Source organism: Leptinotarsa decemlineata, unplaced genomic scaffold (genome assembly GCF_025532065.1).
Source record: "Leptinotarsa decemlineata unplaced genomic scaffold, Ldec_3_MD MMD2_tig00001719_RagTag_RagTag, whole genome shotgun sequence".
In the NCBI taxonomy this organism is placed as follows: domain Eukaryota; kingdom Metazoa; phylum Arthropoda; class Insecta; order Coleoptera; family Chrysomelidae; genus Leptinotarsa; species Leptinotarsa decemlineata.
In genome coordinates this window covers 5,879,360-5,901,315 of record NW_027412569.1, presented here as the reverse complement: position 1 = coordinate 5,901,315, position 21,956 = coordinate 5,879,360, and the positions used below count along the sequence as shown (strand labels likewise).

The 21,956-nt window shown below is 31.5% G+C and overlaps 2 protein-coding genes, 1 long non-coding RNA gene and 2 other non-coding genes across 6 annotated transcripts in view; 2 read left to right on the top strand and 3 right to left on the bottom strand.

Moving 5' to 3' along the window:
- LOC111504229 (uncharacterized) overlaps window positions 1-3,096 on the top strand; it is a 31,561-nt gene extending 28,465 nt beyond the window's left edge. For both annotated transcript variants that reach the window (XM_023158743.2, XM_023158751.2), the window contains exon 2: window positions 303-3,096. In XM_023158743.2, the coding sequence (XP_023014511.2) occupies window positions 336-2,987 (2,652 nt within the window). In that variant the 5' untranslated portion in view covers window positions 303-335 and the 3' untranslated portion in view covers window positions 2,988-3,096. The remainder of the gene's footprint in view (window positions 1-302) is intronic.
- A 1,270-nt stretch (window positions 3,097-4,366) lies between these two features.
- Window positions 4,367-9,155, top strand: LOC111504199 (protein PRRC1). The gene is made up of 7 exons (XM_023158705.2): window positions 4,367-4,541; window positions 4,603-4,855; window positions 5,223-5,428; window positions 5,997-6,099; window positions 6,152-6,304; window positions 8,171-8,333; window positions 8,390-9,155. The coding sequence occupies exons 1-7, from the start codon at window positions 4,463-4,465 to the stop codon at window positions 8,504-8,506; spliced, it is 1,074 nt and encodes a 357-aa protein (XP_023014473.1). The 5' UTR covers window positions 4,367-4,462; the 3' UTR covers window positions 8,507-9,155.
- Window positions 8,711-21,889, bottom strand: LOC111504208 (uncharacterized). The gene is made up of 16 exons (XR_002721972.2): window positions 21,830-21,889; window positions 20,350-20,393; window positions 20,097-20,147; window positions 19,256-19,715; window positions 18,043-18,090; window positions 17,529-17,585; window positions 17,077-17,130; window positions 16,838-16,901; window positions 16,334-16,395; window positions 15,448-15,498; window positions 14,236-14,294; window positions 13,750-13,793; window positions 13,245-13,300; window positions 10,021-10,084; window positions 9,638-9,681; window positions 8,711-8,787 (listed from the first exon to the last, which is right to left on the bottom strand). It is a non-coding gene; the product is annotated as an uncharacterized lncRNA (long non-coding RNA).
- LOC141482755 (small nucleolar RNA SNORD31) lies at window positions 8,854-8,929 on the bottom strand. The gene has a single exon (XR_012465710.1). It is a non-coding gene; the product is annotated as a small nucleolar RNA SNORD31 (small nucleolar RNA).
- On the bottom strand, window positions 21,852-21,920 carry LOC111504279 (small nucleolar RNA SNORD31). Its single transcript, XR_002721980.1, has one exon. It is a non-coding gene; the product is annotated as a small nucleolar RNA SNORD31 (small nucleolar RNA).
- Window positions 21,921-21,956: the final 36 nt, after the last annotated feature.

Genomic DNA, 21,956 nt, shown 5'->3' with positions numbered 1-21,956 from the left:
CTTGTTTGTATTATAAGAAACAAAGATTAGTCTTCGACAAAATTGTTACTCGTCATATGCATATGCTGTTTTTTAACATTTTTATATGCTCTGATGACAGATTCCAACACCAGTAATGTGAAATACTATCTCTGATACATTTTTTGTGAATCAAATTGACCACCATCAGGTCATGGTTATCACATATATTACTTGAGTTTTGAAAGTTTTTTCGGCAGTTATCAAGATGTTTTCTGCCTTCTAAGAAATTAGATGTTTTCACAGTAAAAATTGCGTCGACTAAAGCCTTTTTTTATTTTCAGAGTGTGGGTTGATAACCGACACGTACAGACCAAATGGATGAAGATGCTATTCCAGCTGAAGAAATTGAAAGGAATGAGGCCAAAGCAAACGATATATACCAGAGAACGAGCAGATATTCTAATGCTAGCAATGTAATTCGATCCAGACCCAGACGCAAAAGGCAGATAGTAGAAACTAGACACTATTTCTTCGGAAACCGCGTTGAAGAAGTTGTTAAAGAAGTCGAGAATACTGGAAGAAGAAAAACTCTCAAAACGTCTCAGGAAATTTATAGTGAAAAGCAAGCTTTGAAAAATCACGGTTTGTTATTTGGAAATGTCGATGCTCCAAGTGATAGTGACAGCGGGAAAAGCGATTTCGATGAAGAGTATTACAAATACAAACCGCAACCGATACAAGTAGACCCTAGTCAAGTAGTGGTCATAGAGAAAAGGGAAGATGGAGATCAAGATTTGCATGAAAGTAACGAGGAACTTATTAGTGAGATTTATGGGTTTCAAAACAATCAACAAAATAGTTTGGAATGCAACAACAGTGAAATGGTGGAGCAGACTCTTCGACAGAGGAGAAGGAAAGGTGGAGATCGAAATTCACAAGAAAATAACAGGAAACTTAATAGTGAGATTTATGGGTGTCAAAACAATCAACAAAACAGTTTAGAATGCCACAACAGTGAAATAGTGGAGCAGACTCCTCGACAGATGAGAATGAGACCGGAAGGAAACAAAATTGGAAAAAGGCTGAGAAAACAACTTAGCAACCAATATTTTGTCCCGCCTCTCGGATATTCTCATAGTCAATTCGATGTAATAATAAGAAGGCTTGATGAACTAGCAAATAGTATCCGCGCCCAGACACAATCAACAAAAAAAAAGGCTGCTGGTGAAGTGCCTTCTCTAAAGAAGGAAAGTGGAGGGTTGGAAAAGGTTTGTCCGCCAAAAATTGAAGAAAAAAATACGTTGAACGTGAATAAAGAATCGGAAGTTGTTTCTCCAATAAAAATTGAGGAAAACTCATGCAGTGAAAGTGTAAGACTGAAAGATATTTCTCTGTCAAAACTTGAGGAAAATAATGTACCTTCTCTAAAGAAGGAAAGTGGAGGATTGGAAGAGGTTTCTCCGTCGAAAGTTGAAGAAAAAAATACGTTGAACGAGAATAAAGAATCAGAAGATGTTTCTCCAATAAAAATTGAGGAAAACTTATGCAGTGAAAGTGTAAGACTGAAAGAGATTTCTTCGTCAGAACTTGAGGAAAATAATGAGCCTTCTCTAAAGAAGGAAAGTGGAGGATTGGAAGAGGTTTCTCCGTCGAAAGTTGAAGAAAAAAATACGTTGAACGAGAATAAAGAATCAGATGATGTTTTTCCAATAAAAATTGAGGAAAACTTATGCAGTGAAAGTGTAAGACTGAAAGATATTTCTCTGTCAAAACTTGAGGAAAATAATGTACCTTCTCTAAAGAAGGAAAGTGGAGGATTGGAAGAGGTTTCTCCGTCGAAAGTTGAAGAAAAAAATACGTTGAACGAGAATAAAGAATCAGAAGATGTTTCTCCAATAAAAATTGAGGAAAACTTATGCAGTGAAAGTGTAAGACTGAAAGAGATTTCTTCGTCAGAACTTGAGGAAAATAATGAGCCTTCTCTAAAGAAGGAAAGTGGAGGATTGGAAGAGGTTTCTCCGTCGAAAGTTGAAGAAAAAAATACGTTGAACGAGAATAAAGAATCAGATGATGTTTTTCCAATAAAAATTGAGGAAAACTTATGCAGTGAAAGTGTAAGACTGAAAGATATTTCTCTGTCAAAACTTGAGGAAAATAATGTACCTTCTCTAAAGAAGGAAAGTGGAGGATTGGAAGAGGTTTCTCCGTCGAAAGTTGAAGAAAAAAATACGTTGAACGAGAATAAAGAATCAGAAGATGTTTCTCCAATAAAAATTGACGAAAACTTATGCAGTGAAAGTGTAAGACTGAAAGAGATTTCTCCGTCAGAACTTGAGGAAAATAATGAGCCTTCACCAAAGAAGGAAAGTGTAGGATTGGAAGAGGTTTCTCCGTCAAAAATTGAAGAAAAAAATACGTGGAACGAGAATAAAGGATCGGAGGATGTTCCTCCAATAAAAATTGAGGAAAACTTATGGAGTGAAAGTGTAAGACTGAAAGAGATTTCTCCGTCAGAACTTGAGGAAAGTAATGAGCCTTCTCCAAAGAAGGAAAGTGTAGGATTGGAAGAGGTTTCTCCGTCAAAAATTGAAGAAAAAAATACGTGGAACGAGAATAAAGGATCGGAGGATGTTCCTCCAATAAAAATTGAGGAAAACTTATGGAGTGAAAGTGTAGGACTGGAAGAGATTTCTCCGTTTAAACTTGAGAAAAATAATGTGCCTTCTCTAAAGGAGGATAATGGAGGATTGGAAGAGGTTTCTCCATCAAAAATTGAAGAAAAAGGATCGGAAGATGTTTCCCCAATGAAAAGTGACGAAAACTCATGGAGTGAAAGTGTAGGATTGAAAGAAGTTTCTCTGTCAGAACTTGGGGAAAACGGTACATGGAATGAGAACAAAGAGTCTGAAGAGGATAACCAGTTGGAATTTGAAGAAAAGAATGCGCGGACTAATGGTAGCAGATGGAAATCTTTCTTTCGAAATATATTCTGTGGTTTTAACAGTATTAAACAGCGAATTGTCTAGAAATTTGTTATATCATCTTTGTACATAGATTTTATATTTATTCAAGGATAATGAGTGCATGGTTCAAAAAAGTTAATAAAAAAGTATATTTATTTTTTGTATAAACATTTTCGCTGCTTTTCATTACATATACCTTCTACCACAATTAAATCAGGATAATAATTTTCATCAAGTAATTATCAAATTAATTCATTTACTCAAATTGAAAAGATTAAATTTTTAAGAGAGAATAATTTTAGGGAAAGAAAAGTTTTGGCTTTCTAATTATCCACCTTTATACAGGAAAAAGCGGGAATGTTCGAAAGAAAGGAAGAAAGCAATTAATTTTGAAATGAACTATTTAAAAAGAAGATGTGTATTTAAAAAGAAGATGCAAAGAAGTAAATTTCAAAGACAAACTGCTTTCAAGAGATTATTAACTTAACTGTCAAAAATACAAAGATAAAAAACTTCTCATGATATCAACTTGGTTAGCGAAAGGCACCTCGAGAGACCGTGGTATGGAATAAGTTATTTCTTTAGATAGTATTTACTTCGTTTATAATCCACATATAGATTATATTGAGGTTCGTGTATAACAATTTTAGCCAAATTTAACAAATTCTCGATTTCAAATTTGAGAAGACCATTACCGCAAGATTGCGCTAGCGTCATGCAAAACTGACGGAAAACGGATTTTAATATTAACTGTTCTTTTTCCAAAACTTATTTATTACAATGGCTCGTCCAGCAATATCTTTTGAATTAAATTATAGTCAGAAGAAATAAACTAAATTGCGACCACGTTTATTGTGTTATAACCAATATTTTGCCGGAGCTTCTTGTTCGAACTATGAAATCAAGATGTTGCCATCCTAACGAAGTTTTCAAGATGCGTTGAAGATTGTACAACTGTCTTCTTTGTACCAGAAAATAGTGGCGCCATCTTTTTACTGGTAGAAAATATAATGCATTTTTATAAATATACAAGGTTGATTGAATTTCTCTTTAAACAACAATTCAACAATTGAATTGAAAAACATTTGTTGGTCGATTTACGAAACATGAGATTACTCAATATATATCTTGTTCATGTGGAAACTACAAGATACCTAGAACTTAATATCTTTTATTGAAAATTGTGAATAAAGTCATCTTGGCAACAGCATTGTTTGAGCAACATTCTATACCTAAGATTATAGTAGAATAGAGTACCTTCAACTTGAGCCTGTTTGAGAGCATAAATGAATTTATAATTGATATAAATACATGATCAACAGAAATCACCACATCATTTTACAAAAAAACGTGTAACTTTCATGGGGACATCTATTCACGTTAAAACAAATATCTGTAAAGGCAAAGGATAGGTTACTTTAATCTTCGGTAAAGCCACGAATACGTTTCGTATGTCATCAGTTTAATTGTCAGATGGTTGAGTTTGTGTCAGATTGTTGAATTTCATAATAAACAATTTTCAGTAGAATATATCTGAAATGTTGCAGGAGGATTCTAATGGGGATTCTTCCTTCGAAATAATCGATAAGAAAAATCGTGAGAATTCGGATGTAACAGGTACATTTTATTCATAAGGGATGAGCTGGAGAAAACTTGAAAAATTAAATTCGATTTTAAGGATCATCGAGCAACCTCAGCTCTGTCTCCTCAGCATACTCAATACCATCTCCAAGCGGAAATTTGCTATCCAATGTTGCTCCACCTTCAACCTTACCTGATTTTAGGATATGGTCTGCTGGAACTCCAGCTGTTGAGACAAGTGTTTCACATATGTCTCAAGCTGTTTCAACACAGTCACAACCAGTTCCGACCACTAAGGGTCCAATCCCTTCAGCTGGGGTAGCGGAAGAGTTTCCTCGAACCCAATTCAGGTAACTAGTTTATTTTAATTGACTCATCTCCAAATGAACGTTTCATCATTATCATATAGAATTGGAACCTCTGGCATGGAATAGAAAATAATATTATTTGATGAACATTTCATCAACCAGATTCGAATCATTAATAATTGGTGGCTGTGTCCAATAGAATCACTTATGGCAAAATCTAATTTTCATTTGCATATGTAGTTTAAGTGTCTCATCTTATATTTGATTGTATATTCGAAAATTTCGGTACATTTTTAGGCAGGCATGTTTTGTCCCTTTGATTAAGGTAATGTTTTGCTAGGTGCATTCATCTCACCAATTAGGTTGAATGAAATTATTATATTTCAACTATTTATATTTGTCTTTTGAGTGCTGCAATACCACCAAGCAAAGGTGTTCAGTTTGGACCAACAATCCAGCAAAAATCTACTGAGAAAGATGCTCCTGGAGGATTCATGGGTCTTGTAAAAGAAGCTTTTTCAAGCGGAGGAGTTTTGTCAAAGATGGCAGAGAAAGCCAAAAGCTCTGTCGATTCAATTATCACTACCCTGGATCCACAAATGAGTGAATTCATCAGTGAGTATTGAACAGTGTTTTTTTTGTATGAACTGTTGTTGCCTATCAAGTTATCAAAACCCAGTCTGTGTAAATGGAAAAATCTCCGAGCATAAATCAAGGTAATACACATCAGGGCATTGTTTGACATTGGCCAATGCTCTAAATATCTTTTTACAAACTTTTAAAATAAACATGTAATGAATGAAATTACCACCGTGTATGTATCAATTAATTACCAGTGTCCACATTTGAAAAAATATTCAATAATGGGGAGTTGTTTAATTATATTGGTCATTCAGTAAATGTCCCGAATTCTTAGTTCTATTTATTTCAGAACATTCTAAAAGATTTAGTTTCAAACTTTTCTCTTTCAAATGTAACAATCATAGTTGTGATTGAATACATGTCCTTTTGTCAAAAGATGGTTTGCAAATGTGGAATTGGTATTCCCATTCTATGCTCTTTGACTCTTTGAGGAAAGGTTCTCCCCGTTTGGCCAATATGAAGTTTTTGGCAAGAACCACAAATCATGTAATGTTACTTTAAAATTAATTTTTTCACATATTCTATTTTATAACACTTTTAGACTCTGGTGGAGATACGGAAGTCACAGTTATTTCAGAAAATGAAGAGGAAGTAAGTGCTTTGAGGGAAGCATTTCACTCGGTGTTCGGAAAGGCTTGGGTGAAGTAAATATGTGTATAGAACATATCTCCTTGACTTGACAGTTTTCTTTTGTAGTGGAATGAAGTTAAATGTCCCTCCAAAAAAATTTCAGGCTGTGGGATTTGAAGAAGGCAAAAGAAATGCAGAAGAAAAAATCGAGTATTCCTTCAAATATAGGAAGACTCCCACAGTAGCCATAGAGAACATTCTTTTGGAACAAAACGGAGAGTAAGACATTTTGAAGACATTGTTATAAATAACCAATATGTGGCAATTCTCCCAATGATGCCAACAGTCTGTAATTTTTCATTTGAAACTTCAGATTCTAAAAAAGGACGATTTTTATTCCTACTCAATAGTATAATCAACTCTCCTAGATTCATGATTTTCATATTATAGGAAATATAGAAATATCTAATTTTTGTGGGGTTATGTTGACCAGTCTTCTTCCATTAATTGTCATTTGGTTGTTTACATAAAATGTAAATTATGTGAGCAACAATTATCTCAAAATTTCAAGTTTTTGTGTCCCTCACAGATCATTCCATATAACCCTATGAAAAATAGGTAGCTCTTTACATTCCCAAAATTCCCACATCTCGTTGAATTTACTATTGTAAAACAGGTTTCACAGGAAAATACCTCGATTGGAACAAGAAGTTTAGGTTAAAGGAAAATGGAAGAGTTCTCTCAATGTTGCTAGAGTTCATTTGAAGCACTTTTTCTGAGTTGGCTATTCTGTATATAACTAGTGTCAGTTGTTATATTGTTCCTACAGTTACCTGCACTGAGTATCAAGAATACTAATTAGAAAATGAATACAATGGAAACAACAAATAAAACTCTGAAATGGATAATTCGAACCTCAACTTCATATGACAACTGACACAAACGCGAGGACAAAGAGTAGCCAACTCAGAAAAAATACATGTGATGCTAATAAGATTTTCATTTCTATGAACTATATAATTAATACAGCAAATAAAATTAGAAATGCATAATATAAACATCAACTACATATGACAACTGACGGAGACAAAGAGTAACCAATTTAGAAAAAATACACGTACTGCTAATAAGATTGAACATTAACTTCATATGACACTGATGAAGACAAAGAGTAGCCAACTCAGAAAATATACATGTGCTGCTAATAATATTCTCATTTCTATGGAGGATAAAATGATAATAACTTTCAAACAGCAAATTAATCTCAAAAATGGATACTACAAACATCTACAGCTCACACAAATGACAAAAAAACTAGCTAACTCAGAAAAAATCAATCATGAGTGTCATAACCACCTCTTAGAAAATCAAATTAAATTACTTTCAGTTAACTAGTTTAGTGATCAAATAATTTTTCTAAAGGTTGGTTGGGTAGCAAGATCAATTTTTTTCCTAAAAAAACCAATTGTTTCTTGCCGACGTTTCGAATTTAATTAAATTCTACTTCAGGGCTCGAAAAGTAGTTTCTTCGTGTTGCTAATATTTTACTCCTATAAAGAAGTGTTGAAGCGAGAATTCGTAATCTGCGCCGGTAAGAGAAGCAACAAACCCTACTTAACGGTCTATTAATTTTCGTATTATATAATCTGTTATTCTTAACACTCTGTATAGACAAGTATATTTCTTGGGATTATGCCTCGTTTACTGTAACAGCAGGAAAATAGATACTTTTCATAGTTCTCTAATTTGAAAATTATGAACATAGGAAAGTTGTACAAAATACCAGAGACTTTGCATTCCATTTGCTATGGAGTGATAATAAAAATGAAAAAATTTCAGTTCTCAACACCAAAAATATTAGATTGGCACCATTGAGAATTTCAGTTTGTTTTCAACACCAAAAGTATAACGTTGGCGCCATTGATGAAACTTTTTCGCTGTTTGGAACATCAAGTATTTTGATATTTTATCAATACTTTTTTTTTTGGAATATACTAGGTTTGCTTTTCTCACAAATATTCCTGATATTTGTGATGCACTGTTTGGAACCTTTGGTGTAGTAATGAAATTTTGTATTTTTCTACCTTGTGAATTATCAAAGACAGAATCATTCAAGATATCCATGGATGTTTTGTTATATTTTAGATGGTTTGAACTGAGCATCTTAGTGTTGAAAGATACAGAACGACAAATTACTGTACAGACTTTCAGCCAAGCTACTCCTGTGCCTGTAGATGAATTTCTAAGGTCTATCACTCCGGAAAATAAAACCCTCAGCACCCAAGAAAAGTTGGCCTCAATTGCACAGGTTGGTTCAAACTTCATCAAAACGAAAATGGTTTAATAACCGCATAATTGTTACAGGCAAAAGGTAACTGGCAACAACATATTTCTGGAGTTTCTAGAAAGGAAGTTATTCTACTGGCTGCTAAAACTCTCGTGAGCTTGTATAAAAACAAACTCTCGGCTAGAATTTTCTGAAGATAATTTGAGCCATCTACTTACAGAACAATTGAATTGAAATCTATTCAACAAAATAGGATTGTCAAGAGTATTTTTTGCACGGTCATGTGCCACTTACTGTATGAACAATGTAAAGAACTTCGAATCTACATTTCAATCTCGTACTTTTTTCAATATTTCTCTAAGAATTTACAAATAAAAATTTTTTAAATAAAAAACATGTTTTTAAATCAAATCTTTATTATTCCAGCGCTATATTATTTCATTTTATATACTCACTTCACAGCTATCCAAAATTCCTGTAACAAAGAACTAATATAACTTCAATTATAATGAAACAAATCCAAAATATACACAATATGAGAAATTCAGTGAAAATAAAATAACCACTCACTCATTGAAATTCAGACTGGGGCGGTAATAAACCTCATCATTAGAATGTTAAAAAAATATTCTAGTCTCCTAAAGGCATTAATAATTATCCTCTCAAAATGGGCTTTTGATGGAAGACAACACAACTTTTCAATCCTTCCATAGAATTCAATTTCAATCAAAGTAATGTGAATACTGAAGAAATTAATTAATTCGAAGCTTATTCCATTTTTTCTTATTGTTACATAATGACACTGTTGGAGAAATGTACTCTATTTATTATTAAAGATTTCAATTTTTAATCTGAAAAATTTTTTTTCAAGTATTGCATTCCAACAGATTTGTTTCTTTGGATTGTATTCCTAGTAGAAAAGTTTTGATAATAAATCACTAAAGTTATTGATCATCAGGCCCCTAATGAATTAGTTCGACAAACTTTTTTGTTTGCGGAATCACAAAAAAAGAATGAACACTAAACTACTTTTCAATTGGTAAAGCACGCTTCTATTCAAGAACATTTTATTTCGTTATCAAAAAGTTATCACACAAATAACTGAAATGGAAGATGAAACACCTCCGAGTAGAATAAATAAAAAACAAGCACTTTTCCTCAACACCAGAACTGTATAATTATTCTTGACTCGCGTTTCACCAACCAAGTTGGCGTTCATCTCCTGGTGTTTGGGAAAAGTGCTAGTGCCGGAAGTGACTCTGACTGAATTAAATGTAACAAATCAAAAAGAGAGCAAAAAATCAGAAAGTGAGCAAAACAATTACCATTCTCTCTGCCGAGGGCCACATATGATTCAAATCCACTGAATCTGAAAGAATAAAAAACATTCAATTACTATATCGTCAATAAAAAATCGTGTTGTTTCAGAAGATCTAACAAAAATCAGACCTGTTGAGCATAAATTTACAACCATCACCATTATTCAAGTGTAGATAATCTCATCATAAACCAGTGAAAGCATTATGTGTATGGATGACAATGCCTCCTCTTCATATAATTTTAATATTTTCTGCATTGATTTATATAAAATAATAAATATTCCAAACAGAGAAACAGAAAATTTAGAAAACAAATTAAAAAATCAACCAAGAGCATCCACTCAGATTCAAAGTAACTCATTAAAGGTAATAAAATATGTGATAGATACCTTTTGGAAAAATTGTCAGGGAGTCTTCAGAAAAACTGTCACTGCGGTACTCTTAGGAACAGATCTGAAAATCGAAAATAACAATATGAAATCAATATTCAATCTAATACCATGATTTTAATTCTTTGTAATTTTCAGACCTGTTGAGCTGATAATATTACTTCCCTCATGAATATTCTGGCGTAAATAATGTCATCATGTAAAGATAATAAAATACCAAATGAAAGCTGTTACAATTCTCTTGATTCCTCATTTATATCAATTTATTATTAAATATTCCCAGGAAAGTCTACAATAGTTGAAGAGAACTGACCGATACTGGATGAAAATCCATATTAAAACTAATTAATACAGTTTATTGCAACGGTCAGCAACAGGCGGACCGCGAAAAGTCAAACCTTGGACCGCCAAGTATACCAAGTATAAATTATTAACGTAGATAAGGTATACAATTCCTTAATTAAATGAAAAAATATATTTAAGCCACCCATTCAAAGCCAATCTCCGCCCTATATCTTTCATACCAACCATCGCAAAAATCATTGAAAAATTAGTTAAAAAACGACTACTTGGATTCATAAATAAGCATAACATCAGTGAAAATCAATTCGGCTTCCAGAATAATAAAAATACGCACGATGCAATTTTCTCATTTCTGAATAAAGTTTATTCTGAGATAAATGTCGGTGAAAATACTGCCGCAGTATTTCATGACCTGTCAAAGGCATTCGACTGCGTTGATCACAAAATACTGCTGAGAAAGCTCCAACGTTATGGATGCAGAGGAGAAACTAACAAATGGTTCGATTCCTACTTAATGGGATTGACGCAAATGGTCAAAACTTCTCAACTTTCAAAAAAAAGTGACATTAATTCTGGAGTTCCAGAGAAGGTTCTGTGTTAGGTCCCATTATTTTCTTTTATAAATTAATGATCTCACCAAGCTTAACATTTCTGGGAAGTTCACCTTATTTGCAGATGACACTACCATACTTTGGAATAATAAAAACACTTGTGAGTTGCACAAAATAATCTCTGCAGACTTGAAAAAAGTTAAAGATTGGTGTGATTCAAACTAAAACAAATTTATTATCATTTAGATTCTCAATCAACGAACTTTTTTTGAAGATAGATCACTGGAATCTAAAAATAACACTAAATTTCTAGGAGTCTTCATTGACCAGAATTTAAAATTTGTGGATCATGTTGAACAACTCACCAGAAAAGTCTCCTCTGGCTGTTATGCGGTTAAAGTGATTTATAGGAAACCTTAAACCAAGAGACTCCTGTAGAACCTTCTTCAAACTACATAATATTCTAACGGTAACTGCATTATTTATACTGGAATCTGTGTGTTTAATAAATAAGCAAATATTAAATTTTGCTGCATCCTCTTCCCATTACAACACCCGAAACTGCAGACACACTCTGAAAATCACTGTGCCAACTAAAAACATTACCAGAGACTCCATATTTTACAAAGGTGGAAAAAAGTACAACCATTTACCTATGGACATAAGATCTGCCAACATAAATGACTTCCAATTCAGGAAGTTATATATTCCCTATTATACTTTGGATGAATATTTAAACGATAGCTTTTAGCTGACTTACGCATATTTTTTTATCTTTATTCATTAAGGAGCTCTTAAGTTGTTACTTTTTATGTTTACTATTTTATAAACTTTTATATCCTCCATTTTAACGTGGTTTGTACCTGTGCACTATTTATATTTTTATTTCAGTTGGTATGTATTGCATTTTTTTTTAAGTACAAGCTTTGTCTGCAAGACTATGTCTTATGATAATAAAGCATATTATTATTATTATTGAATTCAACTCAGTACTCGTTTTATTTCGAGTTTCCTAGATAACCTGTTTTACAAGTACCTACAACTGATATAGTTTGATTAGTTTCCCATCTAGCCTGACTAAAGAACAAGTAACCTTCTTGCAAAACTCAAATACGCAGAAAACCAGAAAGCACTTTTGAGTTCATAACAAGCGCAATATGCTGGTTGTGGCTTTTCTGAAAGATAATTTGAAATACTTGAATGCGCTCAACACAGAGTTACAAGGAAATGTTAAATTAATATGGGATATGATACAAAGAGCGTCTTCTTTTCGTCGCAAACTGGATATCTTTGAAAGCGATATGGCAAAACAAAAATTCATCAATTTTCTAACAATTCTTAAATATAAAAATAATTCAGCTATTGAGGATCTGGCCGATCAATGTAGCGGCAGAATGGACAGATGTGACTGTCAAGTTGTTTAATATGTCAAAGCCATCACTTCAAATAGAGAAAATTGATTTTCAAGATGTGTCTTTGCAAATGTATGAAACGGTATCGTAATGAGAATTTTAGACCAAACATGTCTCAGAAAAATATGAAAATTGCAAGAAACTAGCTTTAAATGTATCCACTATGTTTGGTTCGACATATGTATGTGAAACATCTTTCTCAAAGATGCATTTTTTGAAAAATAAATATCGTTCGAACGAACACCCAATAGAAGACCCACTTCGAATTTGCTGTTCCTCAAGAACCAAACTGGCTCAAGACCCTCGGTATAGTTTCTCACATTATTTTAGGTCTTGTGTTCTATAATTCAGAATTTGATTCGAAACCAAAATAATACATAGGTAGAACTTAATTTTCTGGATTTTGTAAAATTTTCCGCAGCCTCCGGACCCCACCTAAAACTACTTACAGACCCCTAGTTTTTGTAAAACCCTTTAGTGGAAATCATACAATAAACTGTATTAGTTAGTTTTAAAGTATACAATTTTATATAGCCTAACCCACATTATTCATAAAACAGAAAAATAGGGCAAATATATATTTAATTTTCAGTCAAAATTAAACAGCTTTATTAATAGACAGACTATAATAGTTTCATGAAAATATCAAAATATATTAATAGTTATAGTGGATTCTTTGAAAAATAAGGTGAGTGTTCAAATTTCGAGGGCCAGGTACGTTCGACTTAAGTTGATTTTTTATTTTTTCATATTTGTACACTCGTCTCAAATACATGTTCATAGTTTTAGTTGTTCAGACTGTCAGAAACATTCTGTTACTCAAAAAATTCGATTATAAATTCAACGACTTTTCCCATTTTCACAAATTTGGCCAATAAAAATATTTACTAAACGTATACATATATAAAATCAAAAGTCCCTTTTACCACAGTATGGTGTAGTGTTTCACGAAACGTACCATTTCAATCTTTTCAAATCCGGTTGCGGTGCCCTCTGATGATCAAACGGGAAATGCTGAAATAAAAATTTGTATTTAGTTCGCAAGTTAATTAACAACCAATCAACTTGAATAGAAAAGTACATTTCAGATGGCCGTTCTATTTGTCTTCAAAATAAGTCAGAACAGGTCTGTGAAGAACATTCATCATTAATATTGAAATGCTATGAAAATTCGTATGTAAATTTCAGTAAAACTGGAAATATTGAAAAATTAATTCAGTGATAGCTTACTATTTTATATTTTCAATCTAATACAGATGTTCATGCATTGCCTCAAAGAAATGCCAATTTATTTGGGATGAACAAAAAAATATTTTTTATACATACATATAATATTCAAAAAAGTGTATTTTTTAAGTTGATTCAAAATGTTTCAGATTTTTTTCCAAATATTTCATAGAACTGAATCCAAGGGATAAGGTGAAAAAATGTATTCAGTCTCTAGTAAAAAGAAACTGACTTACCTCTACATATATCGATTCACAGAGGCTACTCACACATATTAAACCTGAAAATAAGAAAGCAAAATCAGTTGGACCAATCATTATAAATATTCAACTTCTTTATGCAACTATGAATCAGATGGCCGTTCTATTTGTCTTCAAAATAAGTCAGAACAGGTCTGTGAAGAACATTCATCATTGAAAAAAAATAGAATAATAAACTAGAATTTCTGGACGAAATAAACATGTTTCACCAACCAAGGAGGTTGGTTAAACGCGCGCCGAGAAGAGTATTGCAGTTCTTGTGGGAAGTGTGTTTTTTTTTTATGACCAAATGAAAAATTTAAAGCAGTTTGACAGCTTCTAGGATAGTATTCTTTTCAACACTTTAGCTGCAAATTTTAAAGTTGAAGGTTAGTTAGTATCTTCTTCAACAGAAGGTACTAACCTTCAACTTATATTTAGTGGAAATATAACATTTCCCATAATTTTACAAACTATACGTACCTCAACATCAATAACATCATGTAGGAGCAGTAGTTTGTAACAAACTTCCAAAAAGGGATCTGAAATTGATGAAGAATATATCATGAAAGCGTCAAGCTCAGATTCAAGAAAATCTCAGTATTCAAAATAATATATCAGACATCCAAGGAAGTTCATTCTTCATTTCATTCAGTTGGCAACATCAGTGTCATCATAATTCAAGTAATTGAAATTGTCATCAACTTTTGTATCTTTGGTTTCATGAAAATTAAATTTAAATCACATTTAAGTCTTTCATAATTTATAAAAAGAAGGAATGGTATTCATAAAAACAAAAATCTCTAGAGGTCAGACAAAAATTTGTTCCATTTCCAAAAATATTACCTTATATAATAAAGTAATGATAAAAGCTTTCTGATTGTTTCAGCCTTTACTTGATGAAGATCCATAGTAATTTCATAAACAAACCTCGCGATTTGATCTCTACAAACTTTATTTCAAAAACATATCACAACATGTCATGATATTTATCAAATAAAGTTTGTAGAGATCAAATCGTGAGGTGTAGTTTATGAAATGACATAAGAATTTTTTTTTCCAATACGCACCAAGTATATTATTGAATTCATCTCACAATAATTCTGTTTATAGGCTTATGTGTTATTCTAATTGATCAAATTCCTTACCGCATTTTTAATCTCATGTCTACATCAAACAATTTCTTCAACTTTGGTCAACTAAAATTCTTCGGTATTTTTTAAATCTATTATTCATGAACTTTCAAGAAGAATTTCCAGTTGTACCAATATCTACACAAATCAATAAATAATCGACAAAAATTAAATTTAAATTGAAGCATAGGTCATTTCTGAATGTGTTTTGTCTGTACATGTAAACTATTTTGGAAAATTAAGGTTAATTTCAATAAAAAATCGACCTTTCTGAAGACTTTTCATAAATATGATATACTTGACAATAATTTATTCACTCCTCAAGATAGACGACACATATTCAGTTCCAAGTCTCATAGAATTTCGTTTATTTTCGAAAATTATTAAATAGTTTAGTGTTCTTACAATGTAAGAAGATAGGTTATAAGATGGATAATATATCAAAAAATTATATCCCTTGAAACATAATTCAATTATCCTTCCATTAAAATACTAGTGATGAAAACGAAAATATTTCTAGCCCTACTTCACCATGACTGTACAAAAGATAATACACACTTACCTTGAAATTGTCTGACGCCAATAACAGCTACATAATTCTTCCAAAATATATCTGAAATAAAAATTCACCATGAAATCTTCAAGCTCAATTGCAGTTAAATCTACATATTCAAAAAATAATGTATCAGACATCCAAGGAAGTTAAAACTTCATTGTATTCAGTTGGCAACATCGATTGTCATCATAGGTATTTTCTGTTACAGACAACTTTTTAAGTTATCAAATATCTGTTTAGATAATAATCACTTTGATTTTAATGTATAAAAAAAACACTCAATGAGACTTTAAGCATTACAAGATGCTATAATGACACGAAAAACGTATCGCGGTTTTGTGAACTGTCGAGTGGAGGTCTCACATAGAAGTTTTTTTTAATTCATTAAAACATAAGTAATCATCAAAACAGATATTTGATACCCTTAAAAAGTTTCTGACCTGTATTGAGGCGCCTAAAAATGCTGACGCCTTTATTGTGACGCCTGGAGATGCTGACGCCAGTATTGTGACGCCTGGAGATGCTGCCGCGGTTTTCCAAACTGTCTAGTGGAAATCTCACATTTTAAACTGTTTTTGGACTACGTTATAACGGATTTTCATCAAGTAACGGTCAGGTTCATTATATAATTTTGGTTTTACCTGCCAATAAATTTGATTAATTTTCAACTAAAGCAACGAATTGGAGAGATTTTTTTTCAATTCATCTTCATAACCAAGTTTCATTAGAGAGAAAATATTAAAGATTTACTATGAAATACTGGCAAAAAAGTAACGATTTTCCTTAGATTTCATCATAATTTTTCATCCAAATTTTCGAAATAACAATCATTAGTATTAGAATCGCCCACAATGTTTTGCAACGATCAATATGTAGAAAACACTGGACTCACCATTTGCAAGATTCCTTTTTCAGCTTAGTTTTTATCCAACCAATCAAGGAAATTCTCATCAGCTGAAATTAAGACAAACCAGATATAATTCAAAGTTACAAAAACAACATTTATAGATTTAAGTGCTTCAAGTCAGAAAGACTAATCGATATAGATTCATGGATTCTATCTCATACGGAGTAAACTTCATCATAATAGAATTATGACAACTTCTGTATCAAGTATTGGTCCGTTTTATTATATAACTTTGGTTTTACCTGCCAATAAAATTGATTATTTTTCAACTAAAGAAACGAACTGGAAATATTTTTTTTTGTAATTCGTCTTTATGACAAAGTTTCATCAGAGAAAAAAAAATTCAAGATTTACTATGACATACTGGCAAAAAAGTAATGATTTTCCTTAGATTTCATTTCATCCAAATTTTCGAAATAACAATCATTAAGTATTAGAATTGCCCACAATTTTTTGCAACAGTCAATATGTAAAAAACACTGGACTCACCATTTGCAATAGATTCCTTTTTCAGCTTAGTTTTTGTCCAACCAGTCAATGAAATCCTCCTTATCTGAAATTAAAACAAAACCGATATAATTCAAAGTTGCATAAACATCTTTTATAGATTTAAATGCTTCCAATCAGAAAGACTAATATAGATTCATGGATTGTATCACAAGCATGCAGGGTAAATTTCATCATGATAGAAATATAATTTCCATACTAATTAAAAAAAAAATTATTACCTTTATTTTCTTGATCTGCTTATTGATGCTGCTGATTGATTGTGCTGTTCACATCTAGAAAAAATTAATAGGTTAAAATAAATATTATCAAATAACATATATATTTTATAAAATATAAATTTGAAATTAAATGTTCATTTCAGAGAGATAATAAATTTCTGGGTTTTCAGGCAAATACAAATATTTGCAAGCAAACTGATTTGAGTGTATAGTTTGTACTATTTGTCAATTACTTAAAAAAGAGGCATTAAAGACAGAAACTGAACGAGACACTAATGGAATTTCCAAATTGGTGAATATAGTTTGTAGGGATATATCAGAATACTAATTATAATCAGGGAACTTCTTTAGGTGTCCTAAGAATTACTCATCATTTATAACACCTACAAACATATTTTGAATTATCTACAGACTGCATTAATGAAAAAATATTACCCAAATATGCAAATTACCTTAAAAACTGCAGAGTTACTCATATCTATGGTCAGCAATAGCATCTTCTTCATAGCCTGTAAACAACACTATTTAATAAAATTTCATTAATTCCTAGAGAATAAAACTTTAGTTAGTTGAATTTATCAGAAAAACATATTTTTTTTAATCAGGGTACATCTTTAGGTGTCCTAAGTTTACTCATCATGAACAGTAACAAAATATTATGGTAGTAAAAAATCAACCATTATGAAATGAATTAAATTTTTTGTAACAAGAATAATAGTTTTTTTCAATCAAGGTAAATCTTTGGGTGCCCAAACTTTACTCATCTGTATAGTTTCAAAATACTAATGTAGTATAAAAAACCATTCTGTAACAATTTCAATATCCTCGTATCAAAAATAATCAGAAAAACTTTTTTTAATCTTGATATGTCTTCAATTTTCCAAAGTTTAATCATCTGAAGAGCCTCAAAATATTATTGTAGTATGAAAAACTAACCATAAAATGAATGTGGGAAGTAAAACCTACCTTATTACTTTCAATTGCCTTTTTGTAGAATCACTCTTGAATGTTTTCCTGCAATATAAAAATTTGGGTAAATATATGCAAGAAGCACAAGTCCAAAGTAGTTTTTCGCTTTAAAAATTCAGAAAAACTAGATATAATCAGTGTACATAATTAGGTGTCCTAAGATTTACTCATCATGTCAAGTTTTTTAATATAATTAGGTAGTTCCTCAGGAAACCAATGTATTTCATAAAACAACAAAGTTTTGAACATAATTATGCATTACTTAATTGCATGTGGAACTGTTTGTACAGCTTCTTCAATACAGTTCTTCTAAATATTTATGACATGAACTTCTGTAATCAATTACTATTTAAATTTTATGTTATGAACATTCTTGTGTCTTGGGAATAATAAAGATCATTATATCTCCGTAAATATTTAAGGATTATAATATAAATCGCATACTTTTTTCAAAGACTTTATTGAGTACTTTTCCTTTTATTCTTTCATTACTTAAATCTTGCAATGATTTAACATAAGAACACGAGTCACGATTAGAGAAAACGAAACCTGGGTTAGTAGACCACGTTTAAATGTTTGTATCGAATTCATAAATGATATGCTTCCCGAATATCTCAAAAGATGAAATACAGTTCTCAAGTAACAGCCGTCCATATAATACAAGAAATTCAACTGATATCCAATTAAATAACACAAGTTTTGGACACAATCAATTATCATATAAAGGCTTGTAAAATACTAATTTGCCATTAGAAATTGAAATTTGTGAATATTTAGAAAAGTGGGTTCAATTTTTGTACAAAATCATTGATTTTTGAGAATAGTTTGACAACTGTACCAAAATATTTATTATTTGAGAGTCTGCTTGAAAATAATATAATTCATGTTATTAACCAATTATAATGATGTTTGTATTGTGTTGTATATTTTTATCCAATACTTTATGAATACAATTCCATAATAGTAGGCACTAAATTCTAACTATTATTGTATCAAACGAAAACGTTGTCAAGGTTGTGATTATATATAATTTATCATCATATTTCCTCATCTGTTTAGTATAATTTTTGTATGCCACTGCAGGAGACAGATCAAGGCAAAAACTTCAGTCATTTCAGATAATTTATTGCCTACTATAATATACCTAAATAAACTCACTATTATTATTGATATTATATCCAAATGGAACTACACGGGAAATTACACTTACCGTAAAATAGTTCCTATCTGGTGACATCAACACTAACTTCAAAACTTGAAATTCCAAATTCGATAAGATCAGGTGAATAAAGTCAGAAAACACTACTTTTCGGGCGTGAAACAAAATCCCCCATTAGTATGCTTTCTATTTACCCAGGACACTATTACATTCAGCATGAGTAAAACAAAATTTGCTTTTTCTTTTTGCCATGGAATTTAAACCACTTATGCTATTTTGTTGAATTTAGCGGGAAGTTTTGCCTGATTCAAGTGGGACTCTTTAAAAGTTCCACAAGAAACGCATCCCTCAACCACCTGTTACCAAATACTTTTCTGTTCAGGTACTCCCCTGGGTTAGAGCAATTTACTAAAATAATGGAAATTTAAGTTTTGAAGAGAGATATTAGATTTCTTGTGTGGGTTCTTATCCATCACGAACACTGATGTACTTGCTCGAATGTCCAGACAAGCTAGAATGAAAAATGAGATTAGGTAGTGATAAAAGTATGGACTCGATGAATTTCAGTATTGCTGAATTCAAAATCCTTTTGGCAAAAAACATAGTTATCTGTTAAGTGTCAGAGTACAGATAACTTCATTTGTGAAAAGTCGCATCATTTATAATATAACTAGTACATTCATGAAAGTATAGCGAAGAAAAAATTTTAAATTCATGAATTCAATTCAAGATAATGTTTATAGAAAGAAATGTTACAACACAACAGAAGAAATACTGGTAATGAATCAGAGAAAATCGTCCACTCATTGAATTTCATTTAGTTCTGTTTTAATATGGACATAAAATTCATAAAATTTCTACAAGTAGTTCTTATTAAACTTGAAAAACTTACCGCAAATCAAATTCTTCCATGGCAATTCTTGAAATGGCAATCTATAACAGCCTGGAACAGAAAACTAAGGTTAAAAATTGAGAAACATTCAACTCAATTACTTTGTTAATACTACAAATTTCAGAATCCTTTTGGCAAAAAACATTGTTATCCGTTAAGTGTCAGAGTTTACAAATAACTTCAGTGTGAAAATTTATCATCATAATAAAAAAACTGGAAAGTAGTAAAAACAAATATTAAAGTGAAAATTTACCTCATCACTCACTAACTGCGAGATACATTCTGGCTATTAGTTCCCTGAAAGAAAAAAAAGCGTTGAAACATCTGAGATTCTTTCAATTACAAACATCCATCAAGATGCTTGAACAATATAAAAAAAATAGTATGTGGGACGAGATTATATAACCGAGGAGCTAGGTATGAGTAAGATCTTTGAAAGATGTTTTTCCTTGAATTCGGAACATATGGATTAGTTTTGTGTCGAGTTTCATATTGTCTTAATTCATGTCTATTAACATGTCTTATAGTTTAGAGAGAGTTGTCTGATGTCTACGAGTTGATGTTTCTTTATGAGTCGGTCGGGTTTGTCCTTTTTTTGAGATGGATTATTTTCAATACTTATTTTTATGCTTGTTCTAGGCGTTTCAGAAAAGTTGTGTTTGCTACTCCCCAAGAAATTATTCCGTATGTGAGGTGGGTTTAGAAAAATGTATAGTATAGCATTCGCATTTGGGCTGTTTGTATGTATAGTTTCAAGTATTTTAATCTACATGTAACGAATCGTTAGTTTTTTGACTAAGTAATCAATATGTTCATCCCATTTTAGATGAGCGTCAATATATATACCAATTTATCTACTGATGAAACAGAAAGTTCTACGTCATCGTATTTTATTGAAGGTGATTTGAAATCTGGTAGATTTTTAGCGTACGAAGTGAAGGTAATGTAAAATTTTTTGGATATATTTATACTCAATAATTTACTTTCGAACCATTTAATTATCGTTTTGAAATGTCTTTTTTTTTACTTTTTCTTTTAATTTTTTACGCTTTAATAAATGAAACAAGTAAAATTACAATTTGTCCCATCATCTGAAATACAATTGAACAATCATATTAGGTCATCTAAGAATTCCTGAATTGAATAAAAGGCTTTTTTTAGTAAATCATCTTTTGATTTTTTTTTAATAATCTTTCCTCAAGGATCCTTATGGTCACTGGAAAGCAATTGAAGAAATGTACACCATTGTAGTCAGTTCCTTTTCTTCTTCTATTCAATCTATGATATTCAGGCATAATGTTCTGGTTGTGACATGCGAGATTCATAATACTACGGAAGCATCTCCTTTGTAACATAAAATTTTCTTCCGAATGGAAAGAGTGACCCCAGCTCAGCACAGGATATGTTATGTTTCAATAAAAATAACCATATTAAGCTTACATAATAGTTTCTCTAGATACAGTGTGTTCTTATCATAGACGATAGTTGAATTATGATCCGACCCACCCAAACAGCAAGTGCCTGGGACTCTATTAATACCAAAGCAGCTTTGCTACATATATTGAAGCTTCCTCCAAAATAAAGATTGTTGACTAGTAACAACTCCATCTCTTGAACAGAGCCTCAAGCGGAGAAAACATACCATGTACCATTACTCTAACAGAGATCCAACTGTGTCTGAATACTATTTATTTGTTAATCAATATTTAAAAGCCCTATGTCTTTGAACTTACATTTACAAATTATATTCCATGATTTTCTTCAGAACTGACCAATCAGTCATCGATTTCAGACTGGGGCGGTAATCAAATCATCACAGAAAATCAAAAATATTAACAAAAAATTTAAAAATTCGATTCA

What these genes read in the sequence shown, in the direction of transcription:
- LOC111504199 (XM_023158705.2), top strand. Translation starts at nt 4,463, where the DNA reads ATGTTGCAGGAGGATTCTAATGGGGATTCTTCCTTCGAAATAATCGAT. An exon ending in TTCGGAAAGGCTTGGGTGAA is followed by an intron (nt 6,100 to 6,151) that starts GTAAATATGTGT and finishes TTTCTTTTGTAG; the next exon opens with TGGAATGAAGTTAAATGTCC. An exon ending in CTTTTGGAACAAAACGGAGA is followed by an intron (nt 6,305 to 8,170) that starts GTAAGACATTTT and finishes GTTATATTTTAG; the next exon opens with ATGGTTTGAACTGAGCATCT.